The sequence below is a fragment of the Pyxicephalus adspersus genome, chromosome 12, assembly GCF_032062135.1.
Source record: "Pyxicephalus adspersus chromosome 12, UCB_Pads_2.0, whole genome shotgun sequence".
Lineage (NCBI taxonomy): Eukaryota > Metazoa > Chordata > Amphibia > Anura > Pyxicephalidae > Pyxicephalus > Pyxicephalus adspersus.
In genome coordinates, this window is record NC_092869.1 from 33,903,994 (window position 1) to 33,925,720 (window position 21,727).

General features: G+C 37.4%; 1 protein-coding gene across 1 annotated transcript in view; it reads left to right on the forward strand.

Moving 5' to 3' along the window:
- Nucleotides 1-21,255, forward strand: part of JAG2 (jagged canonical Notch ligand 2) — a 57,224-nt gene extending 35,969 nt beyond the window's left edge. The window contains exons 8-26 of the mRNA XM_072427659.1: nucleotides 290-403; nucleotides 1,036-1,149; nucleotides 2,820-2,933; nucleotides 3,283-3,329; nucleotides 4,243-4,416; nucleotides 8,861-9,011; nucleotides 9,692-9,856; nucleotides 11,077-11,190; nucleotides 11,317-11,430; nucleotides 11,614-11,727; nucleotides 12,369-12,485; nucleotides 13,230-13,257; nucleotides 13,496-13,581; nucleotides 14,680-14,793; nucleotides 14,915-15,030; nucleotides 15,651-15,893; nucleotides 16,526-16,657; nucleotides 17,217-17,373; nucleotides 19,016-21,255. Of these exons, the coding sequence (XP_072283760.1) occupies nucleotides 290-403; nucleotides 1,036-1,149; nucleotides 2,820-2,933; nucleotides 3,283-3,329; nucleotides 4,243-4,416; nucleotides 8,861-9,011; nucleotides 9,692-9,856; nucleotides 11,077-11,190; nucleotides 11,317-11,430; nucleotides 11,614-11,727; nucleotides 12,369-12,485; nucleotides 13,230-13,257; nucleotides 13,496-13,581; nucleotides 14,680-14,793; nucleotides 14,915-15,030; nucleotides 15,651-15,893; nucleotides 16,526-16,657; nucleotides 17,217-17,373; nucleotides 19,016-19,452 (2,651 nt within the window). The 3' untranslated portion in view covers nucleotides 19,453-21,255. The remainder of the gene's footprint in view (nucleotides 1-289; nucleotides 404-1,035; nucleotides 1,150-2,819; nucleotides 2,934-3,282; nucleotides 3,330-4,242; nucleotides 4,417-8,860; nucleotides 9,012-9,691; nucleotides 9,857-11,076; nucleotides 11,191-11,316; nucleotides 11,431-11,613; nucleotides 11,728-12,368; nucleotides 12,486-13,229; nucleotides 13,258-13,495; nucleotides 13,582-14,679; nucleotides 14,794-14,914; nucleotides 15,031-15,650; nucleotides 15,894-16,525; nucleotides 16,658-17,216; nucleotides 17,374-19,015) is intronic.
- Nucleotides 21,256-21,727: the final 472 nt, after the last annotated feature.

Here is a 21,727-nt window from a genome sequence, read left to right on the forward strand (position 1 = left end):
TGCTTTCTATACTCTGCCTGATGCCCTTGCATGTCACACACTATGCATGTGTTAAACTGGTTTAAGAACAATGAAGTAGGACTGTAACTTTTTTTTGTACAAATAATGAATGTTCTTTGACCTTTCTTTGGCTGTGTTACTAGTTTTTTTTAAGTCTTGTATCCATCTTCTTCTTTTTGTGACAGCCAAATATTTGTACATTGATGCATGGACATACTTGTCGCATACCTTGCCAAGGTTTTTAAAAAAAAAAAAAAAAAGTGTTAACAAGCAAATTTTTGTTTTTAAGCGAAACATGCCTGTGCTTCAAACCCTTGTGCTAATGACGGCATCTGTCATGAAGTCTCCTCCGGATTTGAGTGCCATTGCCCTCCTGGTTGGACTGGACCCACCTGTGCAATTGGTAAGCTTTTATTTTTTAATTATAACTTTCACCTGGATTAGTGATTGAAGTAGCTGTATTAAATCATGTATCACACAGGTGCTAATTGTGTGACCAGTATATAATGGAAAACATGAAAGCTCACCTCCTAAATCAGTTTCCTTGCCAGTCATTGGCTTGGTAACCACATAACTAGCATTTTTAAAAGAAAGGTCCATAGTACCACGGCAGGTTTCTTTAAAGCTACCTGCAGGCAAATATGTTAAAAATTGGAATGTAAACTCCTTCCCTACATTTACATTTTACCTATCCATGGGTTGAATAGATAATTTGGGTACATGTACATCAGGGTTCCTGAACTTCAGTCCCTAAGAGTTACATACTTGACAGATTATAGTTTAGGTGGAGTTTGACTATGTAAACCATTGTTACTTCATTTACTGCCACCTATTAGAGAAATACTAAGTGTGTGTGGATTCTAAATCTTAGAGTGAATTTGAGGACCCCTGATCTGCAGAATAACAAAACTAGCAGCTTAGGTATTTGATTAATGACTACTGTAATAAGTAGTTACCCGAAACAGAACTGCACAGATATTTTGAGATACAAATGCATCATTAACAAACTTTGCTTTTCAACCCTCTTGATTTCAGACATTGATGAATGTGCATCCAACCCTTGCGCTAGTGGAGGAATCTGTAAAAACCTAATTAATGGCTTTGAGTGCCTTTGTCCTCCACAGTGGGCTGGAACCACCTGTCAGCTGGGTAAGCCATTCCTGGAAACCTCTTCCCAGTATTGTTAGACACTGTACAGCGACCATAAATGTATAACTCTATTGATGAAGATACGGCACAGATGACCGCTACTTAAACTTCTCTCTAGGATTTGCCTAGATGGGGGGGAAAAAAACATATTTTAGGCAATTGGGGAAAAGTATTGGCTTTGTTCCAGCTCAATAGTTTTTAATTCATTACAGCTAATTTCTTGAAGCAAAACCTTTTAGAATTTGTGCTATAACAATACACATCTGATTGTTTGCTCTATGTAACAGCATATTGTCATCTAAAGGTCTTTTTAAAAGCCTTCCAGAGTCCAATCCTTGATGCAGTTTACGGGTTCTTTATTAATACGTCTGTAGTGTATTAACTTGCATTTTCTTAACAATGGTGATGGTTTTACTGCATTTAACATACCTGGTGGTGGGATGGTTTTATTGAATGTTAACATGTTTGGTGGTGGGATTGTTTTATTAAACATTAACATACCTGGTGGTGGGAATATTCATGGTTGACTCTTTTGGTCAATATTTTGTTGTAGCACTAATTGTATTGTATTTTTTTTTAATTTTGTGGCTAAGCCTACCAACTTTGTAGTTCAATTTGGGCACATGCATGTTAAACAGCCCATTATCCTAATTAAGTTATTTAGGTTGTGGCCAGAGATATACAACCTGGCTCTTCTTGCACTGCAGCTGTAACATTTTTATACTCTCCTAGGTTCTGATCTATAGAGTAAAAATAAGGGAAATCCATACCGGTTAAGTACAGGATGTATTTGCAAAATACCTTTAGGACCTTTATGCTCTCTGTTTGCCATTTGTGGCAGATAAGCATATTGCTTATAGGCAAGGCGCCTAAATTATAAAGACTTAGTTTACATGGGACAGTAGAAATGGCCAAAAAAGACATTTGGCCCTTCCCTTGTTCTCTGGAATAAGTGGGTTGGATACAGAAGTAGTGAATGCTGAGAACAAGTAGAATAATTGCATTCCACTCAGGTTTTCACCTGAACTTGTGAGATTTGTCTAATGAGTTTGGTGGCTCACATCACAGGTTGCCCTGGCAGTGTTCATCTCTGATGCCGCGACATCCTAAACACTTCAGGGGTAAGAGTGAAAGTACACCACTGCCCTTAACCGCCCATCAGTTAGACACCAGCCAAAATAAATCCATATAAAGAATCATGACCACTAGATCAATCACCTTTTCATTTGTAATTAGCAGAGGGTAAGGCTTTCAAGAATACATTTAAAAGAGCTGGTAGGCACTCCCTTTACATTTCTTTTACAAAGCTAAAGGGAAATTAAATGTCTCCCACACTTTGTTGGCTTTACCTGTGCTTTAATCTTTACATAAACTGACCTATTTGTTGAGGCAGGTAGTGCAAGGAGCTCTCTGGCCACTCCTGGATTCCCATGCTGGAATACTAGCACTACAGACCTGCTTTTTTTTGCTTTGGTTTTTAAATAATCCTGCATGAACTTGCTAGATTTTGTATACTGCTAATACAGTGGGAAGCATGAATATAAAAATGTTTGCATGTATAGTAGTAATCTGTAACTAGTATTTAATCCTTTGGTGTTTTCTGCTTGGTGTTTGGGATGCTTTTAACGGTGTGTTGATTTTTTTTTTCTTTTTCTTGTCTCATTTCACAGATGCTAATGAGTGTGAGGGAAAACCCTGTTTTAATGCTTATTCTTGCAGAAATCTGATTGGTGGATATTACTGTGTCTGCATTCCAGGATGGACAGGAATTAACTGTCACATCAGTTAGTATTTAATAGTTCCTTTGAAGCTAACTTCTCTATCCACTCTGTATATAATCGCACACACAAATTATATTACTGAGCTATCATCCATTTTACAGATTTTATATGTTATTGAAACATGTGTAAAGAACTAAAATGTTCTAATTCCAAACTTTTAACAAACCTGTCAGCCTTTAGTCATGTAAAATTAAAGTCCCAATGTTCTTTGGAAGCACATGCTTGGGACATATCAATCCCCAATGAATTGAAGGCTCTTGGGTCTTTGTACCTGCTCATTTCTGTCTGATATTTTATTTATTTTCTTTTTGTGGCTGTGAATATATGCTATAAGAATATATTTTATTTGTAGATATTAACGAATGCCGCGGCCAGTGTCAGAATGGAGGCATTTGCAAGGTGAGCTGCAATTTTCTTTACATTTAACATTTATTTGTATGAATAGGTAAAATACCTTCCAGCTAAATATTTACAAATTGTAATCACTGACCTGAAGAGAAAAAGTCTGTCCACTACCAGTATGGTGCTCAAAAGAATCCTCCTTCTGCTTGTAAGCACTACTGTTTCTGTAAAAGTTGGTCTGCCTCAGCAAGGGGCATGCTAGTCCTCTGCAGAACACCTACCTACCACACCAAGAACAGGGGTCCTCTGTAACATGCTAGCAGGGGAAAGGCTTTTCTTCTCCAGCTGTGGCTGCTTTACAAAGAAAACTGTAGATCAAAAAAGGGCAGCTTTATGTGCAAGATACCCCTTCACACTTTTCATAAACATGTACACTCATGTTTGCCAGTAGTATGTCCATACTCCATCTCTCAACAACCACAGTGGCACAATACTAGCAGTCATAGTCAGCCAGGGCTCTAATCTGATGGTACCCTCAGACAGAGAAGATCTTTACTTATACTGCTTGTGATCAGATTAAAGAATAACTAAATGGTGATCATTGGCATTGTATGTTTTAAGATGGTTACACAGCATTTAATGGTAACTTGTCAGAACAAAAATATGGGAGCTGCTGATTCCACCTTGGTTTTTTTTTTATTTTGATGCTGCAAGATCTGCATCATCTTTCTGCATGACTATTTTAAATAAGTTGCTACTAGCATGCTGGGTGTCTTTGCTGGTCCCCCACCTGAGCAAGTATTTAAATAAGCCTACCCTAAGTTGGCAGTGGTGGCTTTCATATTTCTGTTCTGCAAATTTCTCTATTACTTTCTGTTCAAGATAGAACTTGTTAGTTTGTTTTCTGCCCATTGAAAACCTAACTGAAATTTAAACTCTAACTTTGTACACTGGCTACTCTTTTGATTAGGATAAGGTAAATGGTTACCGGTGCATTTGCCCCCGAGGCTTTGTTGGAAAAAACTGTGAGATCGAAGTGAATGAATGCGCCAGCAATCCATGTCAGAATGGAGGAGTGTGTGACGACCTGGTCAATGGTTTCCACTGCCGCTGTCCTCCTGGCTATGCTGGCACCACATGTGAGGTAAGAGCTGCTGCTGCATGTTTGTGCTATCGTTCAAGTGTTGTGGAAATCTATCTCTCGATTAAACTAGAGCAATCCAAGGCTTGCTACATTATATATTAATGGATCTGCTACTTGATATGTTGTGTGAATAAGCAAATTTGTTCGATTGTATCCAAGCAGTGTTGAACATTGAAAGGAGCAGTATGTGACTTTTGTCTTTTCCTTCACCCCCCCCCAGTTCAACAATGGACAAAATAAAACTAATACCTATTAATTCTGCTATTAGATCTGTTTTTCCACTTTCTATAATAGGGTGACAATGCTCGTACTGCTGTTTTTCACAATTTTGGTTGTAGTCAGTTTGGCTATAAAAGATCAAGGGGCCAGTTGTAAGTATTTGAATTGCAGGAAGCTTGGGAACTCTTGTCTATATCCTTGGTACATACTATTAAACTTGAACTGGAAAGGGAAATTTATACTAGCAAAGGAAACATATGAATGTTGCTGATAGGGGGACATCTAAAGAAGAAATCTGCCTTTTCTCACTTGCTTTGTTCAGGCTGAGAGCTGAACACGGGTGAATGAAACAATCCTTTACTGTCCTTGAGCTCCCTGAGCTGTGTTTGTGCTGTCAACTTCACGGGACGTGCTAGTACAAATAAAGCATTCCTCCCTGGGCATTATTAAATCTTTGGATCCTTAATCATGTTGCTGCAAATTTTGGATTGTTGAAAGAATTTATTATTTGCCACTCCCTGCATGAAAAATGAGTACTGGGAGCGGAGTACTGGGTAATCCTTAATTTGACGCTAGCTGTAAAACAGAACCTTTTAATGCCCCAAAAGAAAATATCTTTCACTGCCCCAATGCTTGCTGGCCTAGGTCTTAAACACCAAGGCTGTGGGGTCTGAAAAGAGGTGCAGAACCTTGCTGTGATGTCTGGTATAGCCTGACTTGCCCAAAGGGTTGTAGGAACACTGCACTACATCCCCATCTTGTTTAGGCTTTCAGGGAACTACTGGTTCTCGGCAAGGTTCCCGTTAGCTTGTATACCGTACCCATACAGGATTGATGTAATCTGCTTTTATTACAACTAATCTGATTTTCTGAGAACTGTCCTTATATTGTATCCATGAAAAGTTAAGCGTGGGCTTGCAGTAAGAGTTTCCACACGGTAAGCTTGTAGAGGATTGTTTACATAGCCTTCCAGTAAGAGAACTCAGAGTAGCTGTTGTCACTGTGCCCCTATTGGTCTTTTAGGAGTCCCCATGCTTCTATTGCTGTTTATGTGGAAGTAGTTGGATTACCACAAGATCTGTTACTGGTCAGCTCTCTTAGGTTCAAATTAGAGTTTTTCTTATCATTTCAAGCTTGTAATTTCTTTTAAATGAGCGTAAAATGCTTTTTTTCCCCTGTATCACGTACTGCCATCCATTTCCAATATATCCCTACTTTTTTGACCTAGTGGAACACCTCAAACAGTTTTGAGGTCTCAGAGGGACCCTTGTTAACACAAATTCATTGGGTGTAATTGGGGAAAACATATTTTGCATTGGGGTGGGTATTGGGAAGAATACCCTTTTGATGGTAGTCAGAATGTCAGCTTTAGAGATGGCTAAAGATCCTTCAGTTTGCTCCACCAAGTAGTGTTCAGTACCAATAAATAGGACGACAATTGGCCACAGATCAAGGAACCCCTAGCAGCCTCTAAAGGAACAATGTGTATGCCAATCATTGAAAATGATTGGCATACACATGGTCATGCCAGGTTTTTAATTGGATTGTTAACAATTTTGGTTGGCAGAGCATCCTTTTCTGCTCTCCTAACATTCGAGTACTGGTAACAAATGGAAGGTAGAAGGTCATCCATGACCTTTATATTCCATAAATAGTGAATGGAGAACCCTTTTTTCAGTATATGCCTCATTCTCCTAGAATATAGTAAAAAAGTGGTGTATTGCCACTATGATGTCTGCACTATAAGTCTGCTTAGTCCCTGTCAAATCTCTTTCCAGAAGCCCCAAGTGTATTAATAACTGTGTATTAGGAGGACTGCTTTCCATCAGGGAGGTGGCAGACATGGGTTCCCCTTCCTAACAAGTGTTCCGCTAGAGGTTTCTGTGGATGGCTGATTGGTTGCCAGCGAGTGTTCCCTCTTCTGCTTTATTTTTCATTTTGAACGTGTCATCCGGGATACTGCACTTTTATAGGAGACAGGAAGACTTGTCATTTGCACTGGAGGATTTGTTTTTTTTCATTTGTGCAGAGTCCCGATTCCTCTAATCCTCTATTTGCTCTGCAAATTTTTTTAAACTAAACTAGAATGATGAAATGCTGTATCCTGTACATGGGTTTTAGTAACTGAAGGCAAATTGATGTAACCGATACCCCCCCTCCATAATATAGCTTACTAGAACTGTTATCACACAGCCAGACATGGAAATGTGGAATAGAAACTGATTCCCAGAGCTCAGCTTTTCTGTTTCTTTCATTATGGAGTTCTTGATCTTCGTTTGACTGATCCAATGCTTGGCAATATCCTTATTTTCTGAAGGCTATTAAATATGTTGAACCATATGAACCTGTTATGAACCATATGAACCTGTTATGTAGATTTGATTGTCTCCATGCATTGTCTGTCATTGAGAAGGTTGCCAAAGAGGACAATTGGTGACATGACTGTAATCTCTGTTAGGCTGTAGGATATCTGACAATAGATCTGACTTCTGCTAAAGTTTCTGCAGTGTATATTGCCTTCTAAACCATAGACCATTCAAAAAAGTCAAATCAGTAAAGCATTTCTCTTTGCAGCAAAATTTTGTAAAATAATTTATTATTACGAGCTGCAAAATACCCAAAGATCTAAAGTATATGTAAACCGCATCACTAATATCTTATAAATGATTTAGAAATAATTAAAGTTAAAAAAATGTGGATTTCATTAAATTGGCATCTGATCATCCTGCCATGTAGGTCTATGTTAAGCTTTTACTATTGTAAGGTGACAACTGTCTGCCTCAGTCACCCAATTGTGATCCTGCATGTGGGTATTAATGGTCAACTTGTCACCCTCAGAAAACTCGACCTTTAGAAATGTCCTGCAGCAATTGTTGTAGTGCATGCAGTCCAAAAACTACCGATAAATGTATCAAAGAATGAAGGTGTTTTGTTTATGAAAGAGGAAATTTTGTTACCCATTACTCAAGTAAATACCTGTTAGGTTTTAGTTTTTTTCCCTGTACATTTGAGAGATCACAAAATGCATAATTTCACTATTTTAAAATTCCAACTATTTTTTTTTCCTCACAAAGACATAAAACTGTAACATTTTAGGTTTGTGACAAAATTCCTGTATCTGGTTTTAATAACCAATGTCAAGACAAGTAGACAGCCATTTATTAAGATGGACTGCCTTAAAAGGACATAACTGCCTAAAGGTTTACATGGTTTTAACATTTGTTTAAGTTTGGCATTTTTGTCCTAATAGTGACTGCAGACACCGTGAACCTGTAAAAACCAAAGTGCATTATGTTTTATTGTTTCGTGCAATCCCCCTTTTTATTTTTCATGGCAAAGCAGCCGGTTCCTGCCTGCTGCACACAAAAGTAGAGGTGCCATCTCTTTTTAACGTGTAGCACAAATGTGTCTGACTAGTTGCACCAGCTCTACGACAACAGCAAAAAGGTTGCTTGGATATTTGACCACAGGCCTTTTTCATTGCACTATTTCTGTGTTCAGGATTAACGGGCAGTGAAATACAAGCCAGTATGGAAACTGTACAGTTAATGGAATGTTTAGAGACTTGTTTTTGAACCTTCAGTTTTAAGCCTTGGATAATCCAGTTCTTGTATTCTCTGATGGTCTCCTTGAAGGTCGGTCAGTGCCAAGAGTTTCATTCATTTATGTTTTTATCTATATTGTTTATTTTTTGTTTTATATTGGGAATTTGAAAAACCTCATGTGTTTTCCCATGTGTTGCAGCCATACATTCAAAAGGATAGACATTTATTAGCTCAGTTACCACTTTCATCAGCATGGCTCCCATTGTGGTTTGAATTTTTTTTTTTAAGAATTATTTCCTGTTTACATTCTCAAACATGCATATTGTTGGCCCTGGTACTTTGGTATGCTAATATTTTGTATTGTATAATTGATTATCCAACTGCTCTTCCTTAGTGGAATGAAGTCCTTTAAATTGCATGTAAACCCTATATAATGGATAATGTTCAGTTTGCTGTTATATATTTGCTTTTTTTTTTGTTTGTTTTATATAAATACTTTTTTTGCCTTTAAATCACTTCTTGCTTAATGATTCCATTATCTTCTGCAACCTCATTGCAGCCACTTTGAATGCTACAACCAATCACTTCCAAGCGCTTTGCTGTTGTTTCCTGAGATAATGTTGAGCACTTTGACACTATTCATTTTAACTTGGCTTTTTGTTTTTGTTTTTTCTCCTTAGGTGGATATTGACTTGTGTGACCCTAACCCTTGCCAGAATAAAGCCCCCTGCTACAACCTAGGTGGAGATTATTACTGTGCATGTTCTGATGATTATGATGGGAAGAATTGTTCTCATCTTAAAGATCACTGCAAGGATGGATCATGCAAAGGTGAGTGGAATGTTTGAATTTTGTGCATACGTCCAACAAATTTTTCCTGGCTAAAAGAGAAGTGTAGTTTTTAGACGTTGAGATATATAGATATATATATATATATATATATATATATATATATCCATATATAAGGTCCTTGTGGTAAATTCCTATAATTTCCTATAAACTAGATGTAATTTCACATCAGGCTTAGTCATTGTGCCTGAGAAAAGGACAAAAGCCCATATTGGTGCAGGTAGGCCACACACTTTTAATAATATCTGTTTTATGGGCACTCAAGTTAAATGCTAGATGACAGGACATGTCTGTGCAATCTGTTATAGCTTGCACATGGGCGTGAAGCCCAACTCTATCCAGAAGGTTTTATTTTAAAATGAAATTCTACATCTTGGAAGTATTGAATATTGAAACTATCGATAGAGGAGAGGCTTTTTTTACTACAGTGAGAAAGGGTTAAAACTTCTGATGATCAAAAAGATCCTCTCCAGCCAGGTCATGGCTGTATTTGTAGATGCATACAGAGAAAACGGGGTCACAACGGCACAAATGTTAGTGTGGTTTCTATTTCAGTTTTTAAGTGGAGAATTCCCGTCTTGTGGGTTTTTGTCAGCACACCCTTTTGCAGCTGATGGCGAGTGTCTCTGTATCATTAATGCATCCTTCTTTTTTATTTTTAGTCATAGACAGCTGTACAATAGCGGTCTCCACTAATGCCACCCAGGAAGGTATCCGTTACATCTCTTCCAATGTCTGCGGGCCTCACGGACGCTGCATTAGTCTGCCTGGAGGGAATTTCACCTGTTCCTGCAACCGAGGCTTCACTGGGGCCTATTGCCATGAGAGTAAGTCAAGAGGACTTTTTTTTTTCTGTGTGTATCTGGTATAGTGTTTCATTTTATGTTGAATGCAACATTGCAAAGAATTGCTACACTTTAAAAACACTGCCCTGTATTTGCATACATGGAAGTATCTCTCTCTATCACTGGGCCATGTTAGGGTTAACTTCTGGGTGAAAATGCACATTTAAGAGCATCAGGTTTCAGTTCTCCAGCATGGGCAGAGTGTCCTCTTTCCTCCCAGCTTGAAAAGAAGCATCAATTGCTGAAACTGGCGTTGCACCCTAAAATTCTGGATGATGGTGCCCAGTAGCTTCTGCAGTGGTTGCTTGTGCTTAATAAACCTTTTGGCTTTTTATATCCTTAAGGTAACTGAGAAAACTGGGGAATACTTGGCAGGTTTCTGGTTGTGCATCTTTTCTAGACCCAGTGTTTACAGGCACAAATAACGCAAGCAGACTTTCCTTGGCCTCTTACAGTCTGAAATAGTTAATAAGCTACAATAGAAGGATGATTCGTGTGCTATAAGTGTAGTTAATAACCCTTTCTTAAAAACCCTGTCACCAAACCACTTCAACAATCTTCCCAAAAGAATATATGTATTTACCAGTTTTTATGCATGTTGTTAACATATAACGGCCTTATTTGTTTGTACATCCTAAAGGCCAAGGTGATATTCCTATTTGCTTCTTCCCCAACAACCACAAAAAAAATATATATAGATGAGCGCATATTTAAATTAGACCCTGCCAGAAGAGAAGAGGGCTTTGACATGGCAGGGGCACATCTGTGGCTGTCCTGGAGTTATAAACTACCTACACAACTTTAGGTGTTCCAGCTCTACCTGTTGCATTCTTTAATATGAAATCCAAACAACCAACAGGAAATGAGGGGGAACCCTTTATATTTGTTGCCATCTGTATACCTTTGGAAAGTGTCACCCTACACTCCTGTCCTGGTGCACAACACCAAGTAAGAGGAAATTTCTCCAAAGTTATGGATCCCCTTTTACACTGTTGTCACTGAAATACTTTAGATGTGTCCTAGATCTCCTGTTCTGGTAGCAAAAACATTGGTGATTTCCTAGGGGAAATTGGTACCCAGCTCATTTTCCTCAGTGGAGGTACAAGCTGCAATTAACGGGATTCTTCACCGTTCCCAGCTCCATTGAAATCGTAAAGAATATTTTGTTTTAGATGCCACTTACCTTTTACCCTCTATTTTAGACATAAATGACTGTCTTGGCAATCCATGCAAGAATGGTGGCACTTGTACAGATGAAATCGACTCATTCAAGTGTTTTTGTCCAAATGGCTGGGGTGGAGAGTTCTGTGATATAAGTAAGTCAAACCTAATTTTTGGATTGTATGTTGTGATTAGTTTATCTAGATGTAATTTGCGTGTTTTTGTCATATGATTATAGTTATCTTTAGCCTATTTTACAATAAGTTTCCATTTTATGCTAGATTACAATGACTGTAACCCAAATCCATGCCAGAATGGTGGCCGGTGTATCGATCTGGTCAATGATTTTGTCTGTCAATGTGTGAATGGATGGAAAGGCAAAACCTGTCATTCACGTAAGTAAAATCTTTTTAATGCAAATTGAATCATTTTGCAATCTGATAGTAGTTGTCTGACCTTTTTCAGTGGAATCCTATAATAATTACTGTTTTTAGGGGCCATTCTGCACTGAATAATGCTTTGCCCATTTCAGATGCCATATGGAACCCTGTTACTGACTCTCAAATACTTTCCTACAGGTGAATATCAATGTGATTCAAACACCTGCAGTAACGGGGGTACATGCTATGATACTGGAGACACCTTTCGCTGCCTCTGCACTTCGGTATGGGAAGGAGCCACTTGTAATATTGGTGAGAATAAAATTACTTTTTTAAGACATCAGGAATTACATAAGCTTTGGTTTGCTCTACTTTTATTCTGTTGTAGGTGGTATGGTTACTACACTCAATGTGTAAAAGAGAAAAAAAATATTCCTTACCCTCCCCATGCTCCAGCATGCTCCCTAACCTGTGCAATCCAGTGACAGTACAGTGTAATCTACTACATAAAGTGAAATTTTGTGAGTTGGTAGCCACTGGAATAGTCATGTTTGTATAGTGCTTTGACCATTGGGCTAAGGCACAAAAGTACCAAAATCTGTCTCGGTTTCTAACATGGCCAATACTTGGAGATGTGTAAGTAATGTACAAAACCTATAGCACGGGGTGGATTCTGCTATCAGTGGTCCACTTGACAACCACAGCCTTTACTAGGACAATCTCATTGGCAATTACGGGTTCAACGCTTGCTGGTACGCTCTAAGTTTTCGGGGTGCTCGAAGTTTCTTCTTGATTTAATAAATATGCTTGTAGGAATCATTGACAGTAGTCTTTGCCAACAAAAGAGGCAACAATCTAATATTGTAAAATTCTGTGGAATGTCGGTGCTGTAAAAACACATCCTGACTAGAGGAAAAGTAAAATGAAAATAATTTTAATGTTTTTCTGTACAGCCAAGAACAGCAGCTGCACTCCCAACCCCTGTGCAAATGGTGGTACTTGCGTGGGCAACGGAGATTCCTTTTCTTGTATGTGTAAAGAAGGATGGGAGGGACGTACCTGCACGCAGAGTAAGTCTGTCTTGCTTTTTTTTTTTTTTTTTGTTCCTTTAGGATATAGGTGTGTCTCCTAACATGTTTTATCCTTTTCATTTATTTGCCAACATACTTGACTCATTTGGGATGGGAGATAGCTGGAGGCTATGAAAAAGAAGCTTGTGTTTATGTATTCAGAAGACCCAAGGAAGACAGATGAGATGATATGCAGGCATTTTTATATAGCTTGATGTGGCCTGCTCTTCACCCTTTTCCAGCACGATTTGTTCCTTTTTACTAGATTTTAAAGGGAACCTGTCACATTCTGCCTAAAAGTAGTTAGTGTTATTTAGCAAGCTTTGTCCTTTTCATAACTTTCTACATCTGGGAATTTTGTTCTTTGTACAGTTTGGGGTGATACATGTTCAGTGGGATTTTTGTAGGTAAACAGGTAGTGTGTATATAAACACACACCTTGATTTTTCCAGCTCAACCAACTGATGATATCAAGCTGTAAAGACAGATGGTGTCCTTGCCAGTAGATCTTGTTTGGTTGTAATGCAAAGTAATCAAATGATTGTAAAGTCACCCCAATGATTTGGAGTTGACATTGTCTACTGCATTTATGTCTTCCTTTTACTTCACAGCATAACCTGTTTTTGCAAAAATAATAAAAAAAAGATTTTTAGGTGGGGATATAGATATATATATTCTTAAAATTGTTTAGATTATTTTTAAGTTGATATTTTTTTAAAACTTGTTTCTTTCTTTTTTTTATAGATACCAATGACTGCAATCCCTACCCATGGTGAGTACTTTTTTTTTTCTCAGTTCTCCTGTGTCTATTGACACTTGGATATCAATATTGATCTGATCTATTGTAATGTATTAGCTGGTACACCTGCTAGCAACCCCATTTTTTTTTTTTGGGTGGGGGGGTCCTATTAGTGCTTTCTATATGTTGGGGTCTGCCAACTTGCATTACTTAAAGTTGAATTCCGGGAATGTCCTTGTGCAGTCATTTATAAAGGGTTTTGTTTCTTTAGCTACAATGGCGGAATTTGTGTTGATGGTGTAAACTGGTTTCGCTGTGAATGTGCCCCTGGATTTGCTGGACCTGATTGCAGAATTAGTAAGTATATTTTCCTTTAAAATTTGGATGACTTTTCTTTTTACTTGCTGATCTAGAAAATAGCATGGGTTTAGGCATCTTCTCTACATCATACTGGTGATATCAAGGTGCCAGTTAGGCGACTGCTTTAAATGGAATTGTAGCAAAAGTAAGCTCCTTTGCACATCATATTCTCCTAAAAAAAAGAGCAGAGAAGAGTTAGAACTCTTGGCAGTTTTTAACTGTTCCCCTGGGTCTTGTCATAGAGATGTATCTTAAATTTCTGTAAAACAGACCATGTTTTGATAGGCAAGGTGAGAGTACCTTCCAACAGCAGCACAAACTAAGATGAAGTGCTTTTATTTAATAGAATAACTTGTGTCCCTGTTGCAGGCTTTTTTGCACTTCCTGTGTGGTAAAATGCCTGTATAAGGCTGGACAGGAGAAGCAGCAGTAAAATGCAATCTGTTCAGGTGTATGCTGATCTGTGAATGAGGATCTTGTTTGAAGGAGAGAGTAGAGCATGTGTACATTCTCGGTTCACTCAATAGATTGGAGCCAGGTGGTGTCAGCAGAATTTTACCTCTAACAGTGTGGTGTGATCTTTTTGGCTGTCCTGTCTAGTATAAATGTCTTCTGACAGGTAAAACAGCTCCTATAGAAATTGAATCTGTGAATTTAGCCATTTGAGTTGAGCGCAGCTTAATATAGCTTTATCCAGGTGCGATAAATGTTAAAAAGGAGTGACGATCTAGATGTGACTCAGCATTCGTTAAAAATACACACTATGTGTAAGCTGTAGATTACTTTAGCATTCACTTCTGTGATTTTAAAATGGTTTTCTAGAGTTACAGTTGTATTTTTCTTTTTGCACAGCTTCTGTTTGGAGGTAAAAGTACTTTGTCCATAAAGTACACAAGATACTCATAATAAACAGCAGACAAGATCAAATGGCTTGGTCTAAGCAGCTGTGTGGCACTTGAAAAAGGCCATTGCTCCCTATTGCACACTTTGTACTATAAACGGAGCTGTCTCAGCCATGTTTGATCACTGTGTATTGTGTTGACAACTGAGCTTTGCCAAGCATTGCTCATATTATTGTTTTTTTATCTATTGTAGACATCGATGAATGCCAGTCTTCCCCTTGTGCGTACGGTGCCACTTGTATAGATGAAATAAACGGCTACAAGTGCACCTGCCCTGCAGGACGATCTGGGCTGCGCTGCCAGGAAGGTAATTAGCTCGCTGTATCCAGCCTAAGTGCTGGGAACTTCTGTAAGCATTTATATGGACATTTTGGCAGCAGATCTGAACCGACCTGTTGTCTGACATGTTTTTTCCTCCTGCCTTTTAGTCATTGGCTTTGGAAGATCTTGTTGGCTGAAAGGAACGCAGTACCCCCATGGAAGTAAATGGGACGAGGAATGCAATATCTGCAACTGCCTGGATGGGGTGATAGAATGTACCAAGGTATGGTAATTCTTTATCTGTTCTAATAAACTCTAAAAGAGTTGCACTGAAAGTTGAGCTAAAAAGGGGTTCAAAAACAAATCTTGGTGGATTACTTCTGCACTGTTATAATTACCATTTTATGTAAGCCATAACCATGAACCCATTTGCTTCCCTATTAAGTATTTATTTGAAAGCATTTTGTTATATCTTTGCCAAAAAAATGTATCCTGCCAGAAATAGTGTATTTTGTGCATACCTCTGTAGTCTAATATGGAAGCTAGGATGTTGATGATACAAAATAACCTTCATGTTGGAAATATTAACAGCAGGAGGGATTATTAGTTTAAGAAATAGGCAGGGCTGATGCCTTGTCTTGTCAGCCCACAGCAGGTACTTTAGATCTGAAATGATTTGTAGCAGATCAGCTAGTATTTTCTGTGCTTGCTGGGTGTTAAATATAATATTAGAGAATGTAGTGTTTAAGGCAGAGTGTTCAGATTCATCATATACCAAAGGAGGACAGACTTTCTTCACGTTGCTATACTATAGCCTGCCTTACTTACAGTATTTCATAGTGGGTGTATCATGCATATAATAGTTCTTTGTAAAATATAATGTAAAATCATGTGTGCCTCTAGACTTGGTGTGGACCTAAGCCCTGTTTATTGGAGAAACGTCATGACAAGAACCAGTGTCCCCAGGATCAGGAATGTGAGCCAAAAATCTCATCAGCAAAATGCTTTCAACCACCGTGCAAAGAATGGGGCGAATGCAGCACACCTGACAGGCCTCACATTGTAAAATGTTTGCCCAACACCGGCTACCTGGATAACAACTGTGCCCGGATTACCTTAATCTTCAGCTCTGAGAAAACGCCACAGGTAAAAATCTATTCCCCTTTACATTATTAATTCTGATATGTTAACCTGGTGGGTTGTGTTAAAATGCTGACCGTAATTTTACTTGCCCAATGTTTTATTCCTTCAAATGATAAATCATAATTAGTAAAGATATCTATTAAGTGTATTTTTGTTCTGCAGCATATAAAGTATAGGTAAGGTGTGTGTTGATTTTTTTTATTTTTTTTTTAACCTGGTCAGCTGATGTAGAATGAATGGCATCCTAACACAACCATGGGCGGGCTGCCCTAATAAAATACATGTTAACACATAGTAAAATGCTTAATGTGTGCATTCGGCTACCGCAAAGATTTCAGTGAGAGCCATTTTTTGGGGTGCCACTTTTTTTCACTTTCAGTCACTAGATGAGATAGTGCCAGGACCTGCAAGTACAGTTTAATTGCAGCAGAGAGAAATGGTCTCCTTTCCTGTAAAACAGAGCTGTGTTGCATAGAATTTAAAATTGAGTGGAAAAAATATAAATCCCTTGGCAGGTAAAGTAGTCCATATAAATTGATCGTTAGTCTGCAGTTTAGCTTTGTCACAATGGACAGAAAATTTTATTTTAAATGTTGCTGTAAAATGGTTAATGACTCATTATTTTATCTTTCAAGGGAACCACAGTGGAAAACATTTGCTCAGAGATCCGATATTTACCATCCATTAGGACAGTATCCAAAGACCAACAGTTTATAATCGTATGTGATGTCTCCTATGCAACAGAAAAAGCAGTAGAAGTTGCAGTGGTAAGTATGCTTTTATTCTGTAAAAAGGTGACCATGCCATTTACAAATGTGTTCCCATTAGGGTTTCAGTTTTGCAGTGCTTACTAATGAACACTATGTTATTGTACATACTTTTATACTTTATCTTTGTAGTGATGGCGTTTCGGCATTTCAGGTGTTGGCAGGTATAGAACCAGAATGAGCCACAGAATGCACTAGAAAACATGCCACACACTAATCATGTTGGCACACGGTCCGCTATATTTTTCTGGGTACAGTGGGCTCAAGTATCCCATCAGAACCTCTGACACATTTCAACTTAATGGGCTTTATTGTGAAGACACTCACATGAAACTTGTCCAAACAGGAAGATCTTTATGGGAATTTTGAGCATGTGTCCAGAACAGAACCAGTGTAGTGTGTGTGTGTTATTTTAATTCTTAAAAAAAAAAAAACATAGAAGCATAGATTAAAGCCATTTTGAAAATTGATATGTCTAAAAATGTAGAGGCACACCTAATTCTAAACACTGCTATTATTAAAAGATTCCATGTGCTAAATCGAGGTGTTTTTCTTGCAGTCGTTCATCTCTCAAACTGAGAGTTCAGACAAGAGCCTTATTCAAGATGCTGCCAATACAATAGTCAATGCCATCACCAGAAGGCAAAACAGTACGGTCATGCAAGCCATCATGGAAGTAAAAGTTGAAACCGTTGTGGTCGATAGTGGAAGTTCAGGTCGGTAACCTCTGGTATTTGACTAAACTTGACTAAACTTTTGTTTCATGCTAACAGTTTTTACAAATATGTGCAGTGAAAAAACCTGTACAGATAAGAAATTGTATGCTATTGTTTGTAAGTTTGCTTGTCTGCGTGTTGTGTTGGCTGCCATTTTATGCTAAAAAGGCTAAAAGTTGACCCCACAATGATCTTGGCACATGATCTAAGCCTAGTGTTGGGTCATGTGACCTACAACACTTCTTTATCGGAGTAGAATTGTACATTATCTTGGATTGAAAATTCTGCTGAAAATTATGTAACAGGGCATGGAAATATTCATTTTGAAGGATCTTGTGCTATATGACCATGCTCACACCTAAGTATGCAGGTGTGTTTTATCCATCAAAAAGTTCACAGAAATTGGCTGGCCCAGATGTTAAACTGCTGTTTTCCAGCGATGATGGCAGCCATTTAAACAACCAAATTAGGTGAAGATTACCCCGTGTTTATAGATAATTTTTTAGTTAACATAATTGATAATCAAAAAAAATTACTTTTATTGTATTCAGAGATCAGCCATCAGCCCCACAACATGGCCAATTTCTCAGCATTTGGGTTTAGGGATACAGGTTTAAATTTTGAAGTGGACAAACGGTTACTAAAAATAATATACAGGTAGTCCCTGGGTTACATATGAGAAAGGAACTGTAGGCTGTTCCTAAGTTGAATTTGTATGTAAGTGTCAACAAGTACAAATATTTTAATGCAATTAGGACAGATGTTTGTCCCAATCTATTATTAGGAAGCATGGTGTCATTCAATGCATAAAATCCTCACTGTGAGGTAAACACAAACAAAGCAAAAAAAAAAAAAAGCCTAGACATTCAATAACTTCTGGAGCAAGCTGTGCTTTGATATGCAAAAAGTAACACATAACAACTGCAGAGTTGGTCATTTAAAGAGTTACAGGAGGCTGCAGGAGAACTCAGTCTCAACTGTGTTTAGCAAAAGATTTCTGCAAAGTTATGCAAACTGCCCCCTTCCCCCTCTGTCCTGCACGAGCAGGGAAGCCCCATTCTGTTCCTATCCAGGAGTCGTCTGTATCCCGGATGTCCTTATCCCGGTGACTACCTGTACAACCAAGCTTAATATGTGGTATTCCAAGAAAATAAAATTCAATTGTTTGTTTTTTGCTTTGCTAGGGCATCAGAAGTGGTGTGTGTGTATATGTATATGTGTGTGTGTGTATGTGTATATATGTAAATGTGTATGTGTATATATGTATATGCAGGGCTACGAAACCATATAGTGTGGAGGAACTCAAGGAGCTTACCCTGGCTGGCTTCATCTCTATTTGAACGCATTTGGAAAAAATTGAAAGGACTAGTATGAGCCAGGGCTTCTCATCTAGGGCCTCACAAAAGTTCTTGTTAACAAATTCCTACAGACACTTCAAAATTTATTGAAAAGCCTTTCCAGATAACTGCAAACCATAGGACCAACTTCATGTATTGCCCTTGATTTTTGATTGAGGAAGGCTTAGAGGAGGCTTAGATGAATGTGAGGGTTTGGGGGGAAAAAAGGATCTGATTTTATTTTATTTTGTCAAACTGCACATTACGCATTTGACTTCTAAATATTTATTTATTTTCATTTGCAGATTATCTTGTACCAGTACTTTGCGCTGTGTTTGGAATCGTTTGGGTCACCTGCATAATCATTTGTGTCTGGTGGATGCGAAAACGAAGAAAAGAGCGCGAGAGAAGACGGGAACATGAAACAAACAACCAACGTCAGCCTTTAAATCCAATACGGAACCCAATTGGGGTGCCTTATAGAGACATTCAGTATGAATGCAAAAACCTTCTTTACAACCAAAATAGAACTTCTGCCTCCGACGAGGCAACGAAAGAGGATATATTGGATAAAGAGGACGACACAGGGGAGGATGAGTGCCTCTCACAAAAATATATAAAGGCTTCTATAAGCATAGGAGAAGCTGACTGCTCTAAAAATTCCCCAGTGAAAAAACCACATCGGACAGACTATGACAAAAAGGTTAACACCTGTGTTAAAAATGTGAACACATCCCACTGAAGGAAAGAGAGGCTGGAGCTGTAGACAAAGGACTTTGTGCCTATGGTAGGAATAAGACGCGGAGTGACAGAATTCATCTCCAATAAGAAAAACTGGTCCTTCCACCACAACGCGGGGTCTTTGGCTTCTTGCCTAGCAATATCCACCAAAAGCCCCTTTTTTCATCTGGACGTACAGTTCCGGACTAAAATCTGGACTCTGTTAATTTCTTTATTATGTAAAAAAAAGTTATTTTTTTCTATTTGTTGCTGTAGTCTTTCTACATAAATTATTTGTGACAACTAAAAAAAAAAGACAAAAAAGAAATGTTCTTTGATAGTTGCTATTTTTATAAAGTTTGCTTTAAGTCCTCTTTAAGTCAAGAGGAGACAGGTTCTCTGTATTTCTTGTTTTCTTTTTATCATGTAAAATTTGTTATGCAAAATTGTATACTTTGTTTACAAGCTGTATTTTTTGTTTATTTCTTTTTAATTGTTTATAATTTAAGAACAGCGTCCAAACACTCTTCCATTTGAGAGAAGGAAGTAATTTTATTTTATTTTTTATATATAAATGTTTTTTTTCTCCTTTTGAGCTAAACTGTTGTCCACTACACTGCAGTGTTTCTGTTTTTGTCTGACAAAGTGGTGTAGATGCTTATGCCCTGCTAGCACTCCACTTTGTGCTTCTAGTGTTGGCTTCTTAAGATTTTTGCCTTAAGGGTCTTTTAACAGGAACAATATTGATGCAAATCCAAGATCCCTTAATTGTGGCTTAAGTGTCCTTTTTTTTTTTTTTTATTCTTTTTCTTTTTGTTAGGATTGCAGTATTGATGTATGTGACAAGTGCCTTGAGATTAAACTTTTTCTATAGCAACTGTCAAAGACTATTTTCTGCTTTTCAAAAAAAAAAAAAAAAGATATATATATAAGCAGATTCCTAGGGTCCTGTCTATAGAGACATTTATTTTCTAATTGTAAACATATGTTTTGTAAATATGTATATATTAAAGGAATCGCTCTGTATATTTGATTTATTAACAATATTTTGGAATTTCTTTGTTCTTTACAATGCCATTCCTTTTTAATTTATGTTGCAGAAGGCAGGTTTTATGACTGATGGAGACTTTTTTTTTTTTTTTTTTTTTTTTTTTTTTTTTACTTGTCCAGATTCAAAAAAGGAAAGTTTAATAATCTGTGTGAGACATTGGTCAACTTGTACCTACATTGTGACCTGGCATAGATATGTGTAAATAGTATATAGAAATGTTCAAAAGCCCTTGCTCTGGTTTTAAAAAGATGTATGTTGGCTTCAATCAAACATAAAATGTCCGTCATGCCAAACATCAAGGCTTTTTCTTTTTTCATTTTCTTGGAAGTTTCTTGAAAGTTAATTAGAAAGTAGTATTACATAATGTTCTTTTGTTTCGTTAAATCAAAGGCTTGATGAAGGGAACAATTTTTTTTTTTTGGGCTTTTTCTGCTCCAAGTTGGTAAACTCAAGATTGAATTACCTCAAAAAATAGTTATTGGCATGTAAAGCTTGAGCATTTTTTTATTTTATTTTTATTTTTTTCTCCTAAAGGCTTTACGGTTTTCAAAAGGGCAAGTGGGCAAATTGTTTTTTGTTGTACTCTCTCCCTGATATGCTGTTGACACATCCAGTTACCACTAGGATAGGTGGTTATCTGAAGATGTAAACTTTTTGGCCAATGAAAATAAATGCTTGAAAATAATTTTATACCACAATGCAGGAATCGCTTAGCAGGATGTTAGTTATGTTTAGTGCGTTTTGTTTTTTTTTTTTTTTTTTTTTTTTTTTGACATGTTCCGTTTCTTTTTGAAGGGTCCGTCCACCCAAACTGGTTTGATGTATTATGTTCCTTTTCTGAATAAATTGTCATAATTTTATTTCTTTTTTTTTTTTTTTTTTTTTTTGTTTGTTTGACATGTTCTTAAAGTGGTTCAGAAAAAAACTATTTATTAAAGCATTTTATAACTATGTTATAACGTTTTTGCTTCTTTGTTTTTTTTTCTTTGTGCAGTTTAAATTTTTATATTTATATTAAAAATAAAAATGAAAATATTGTCATTGTTGAAACTGTTTTAAGTTTACAAAAAGTAGAATTTAAATTGGGTACTTTTAAAATTTTGATTTAAAGTCCAACTTTTAAAATGAGACCTAACAGGAATAAAATGAAACTGCTCTGGTTGCTTGTTACCTTGATTTCAGAAGCTGCCTCTGCTGTATTTTCTACAATACGTATCACCAGTCTTCAGGTTGACTCGCCATCAAT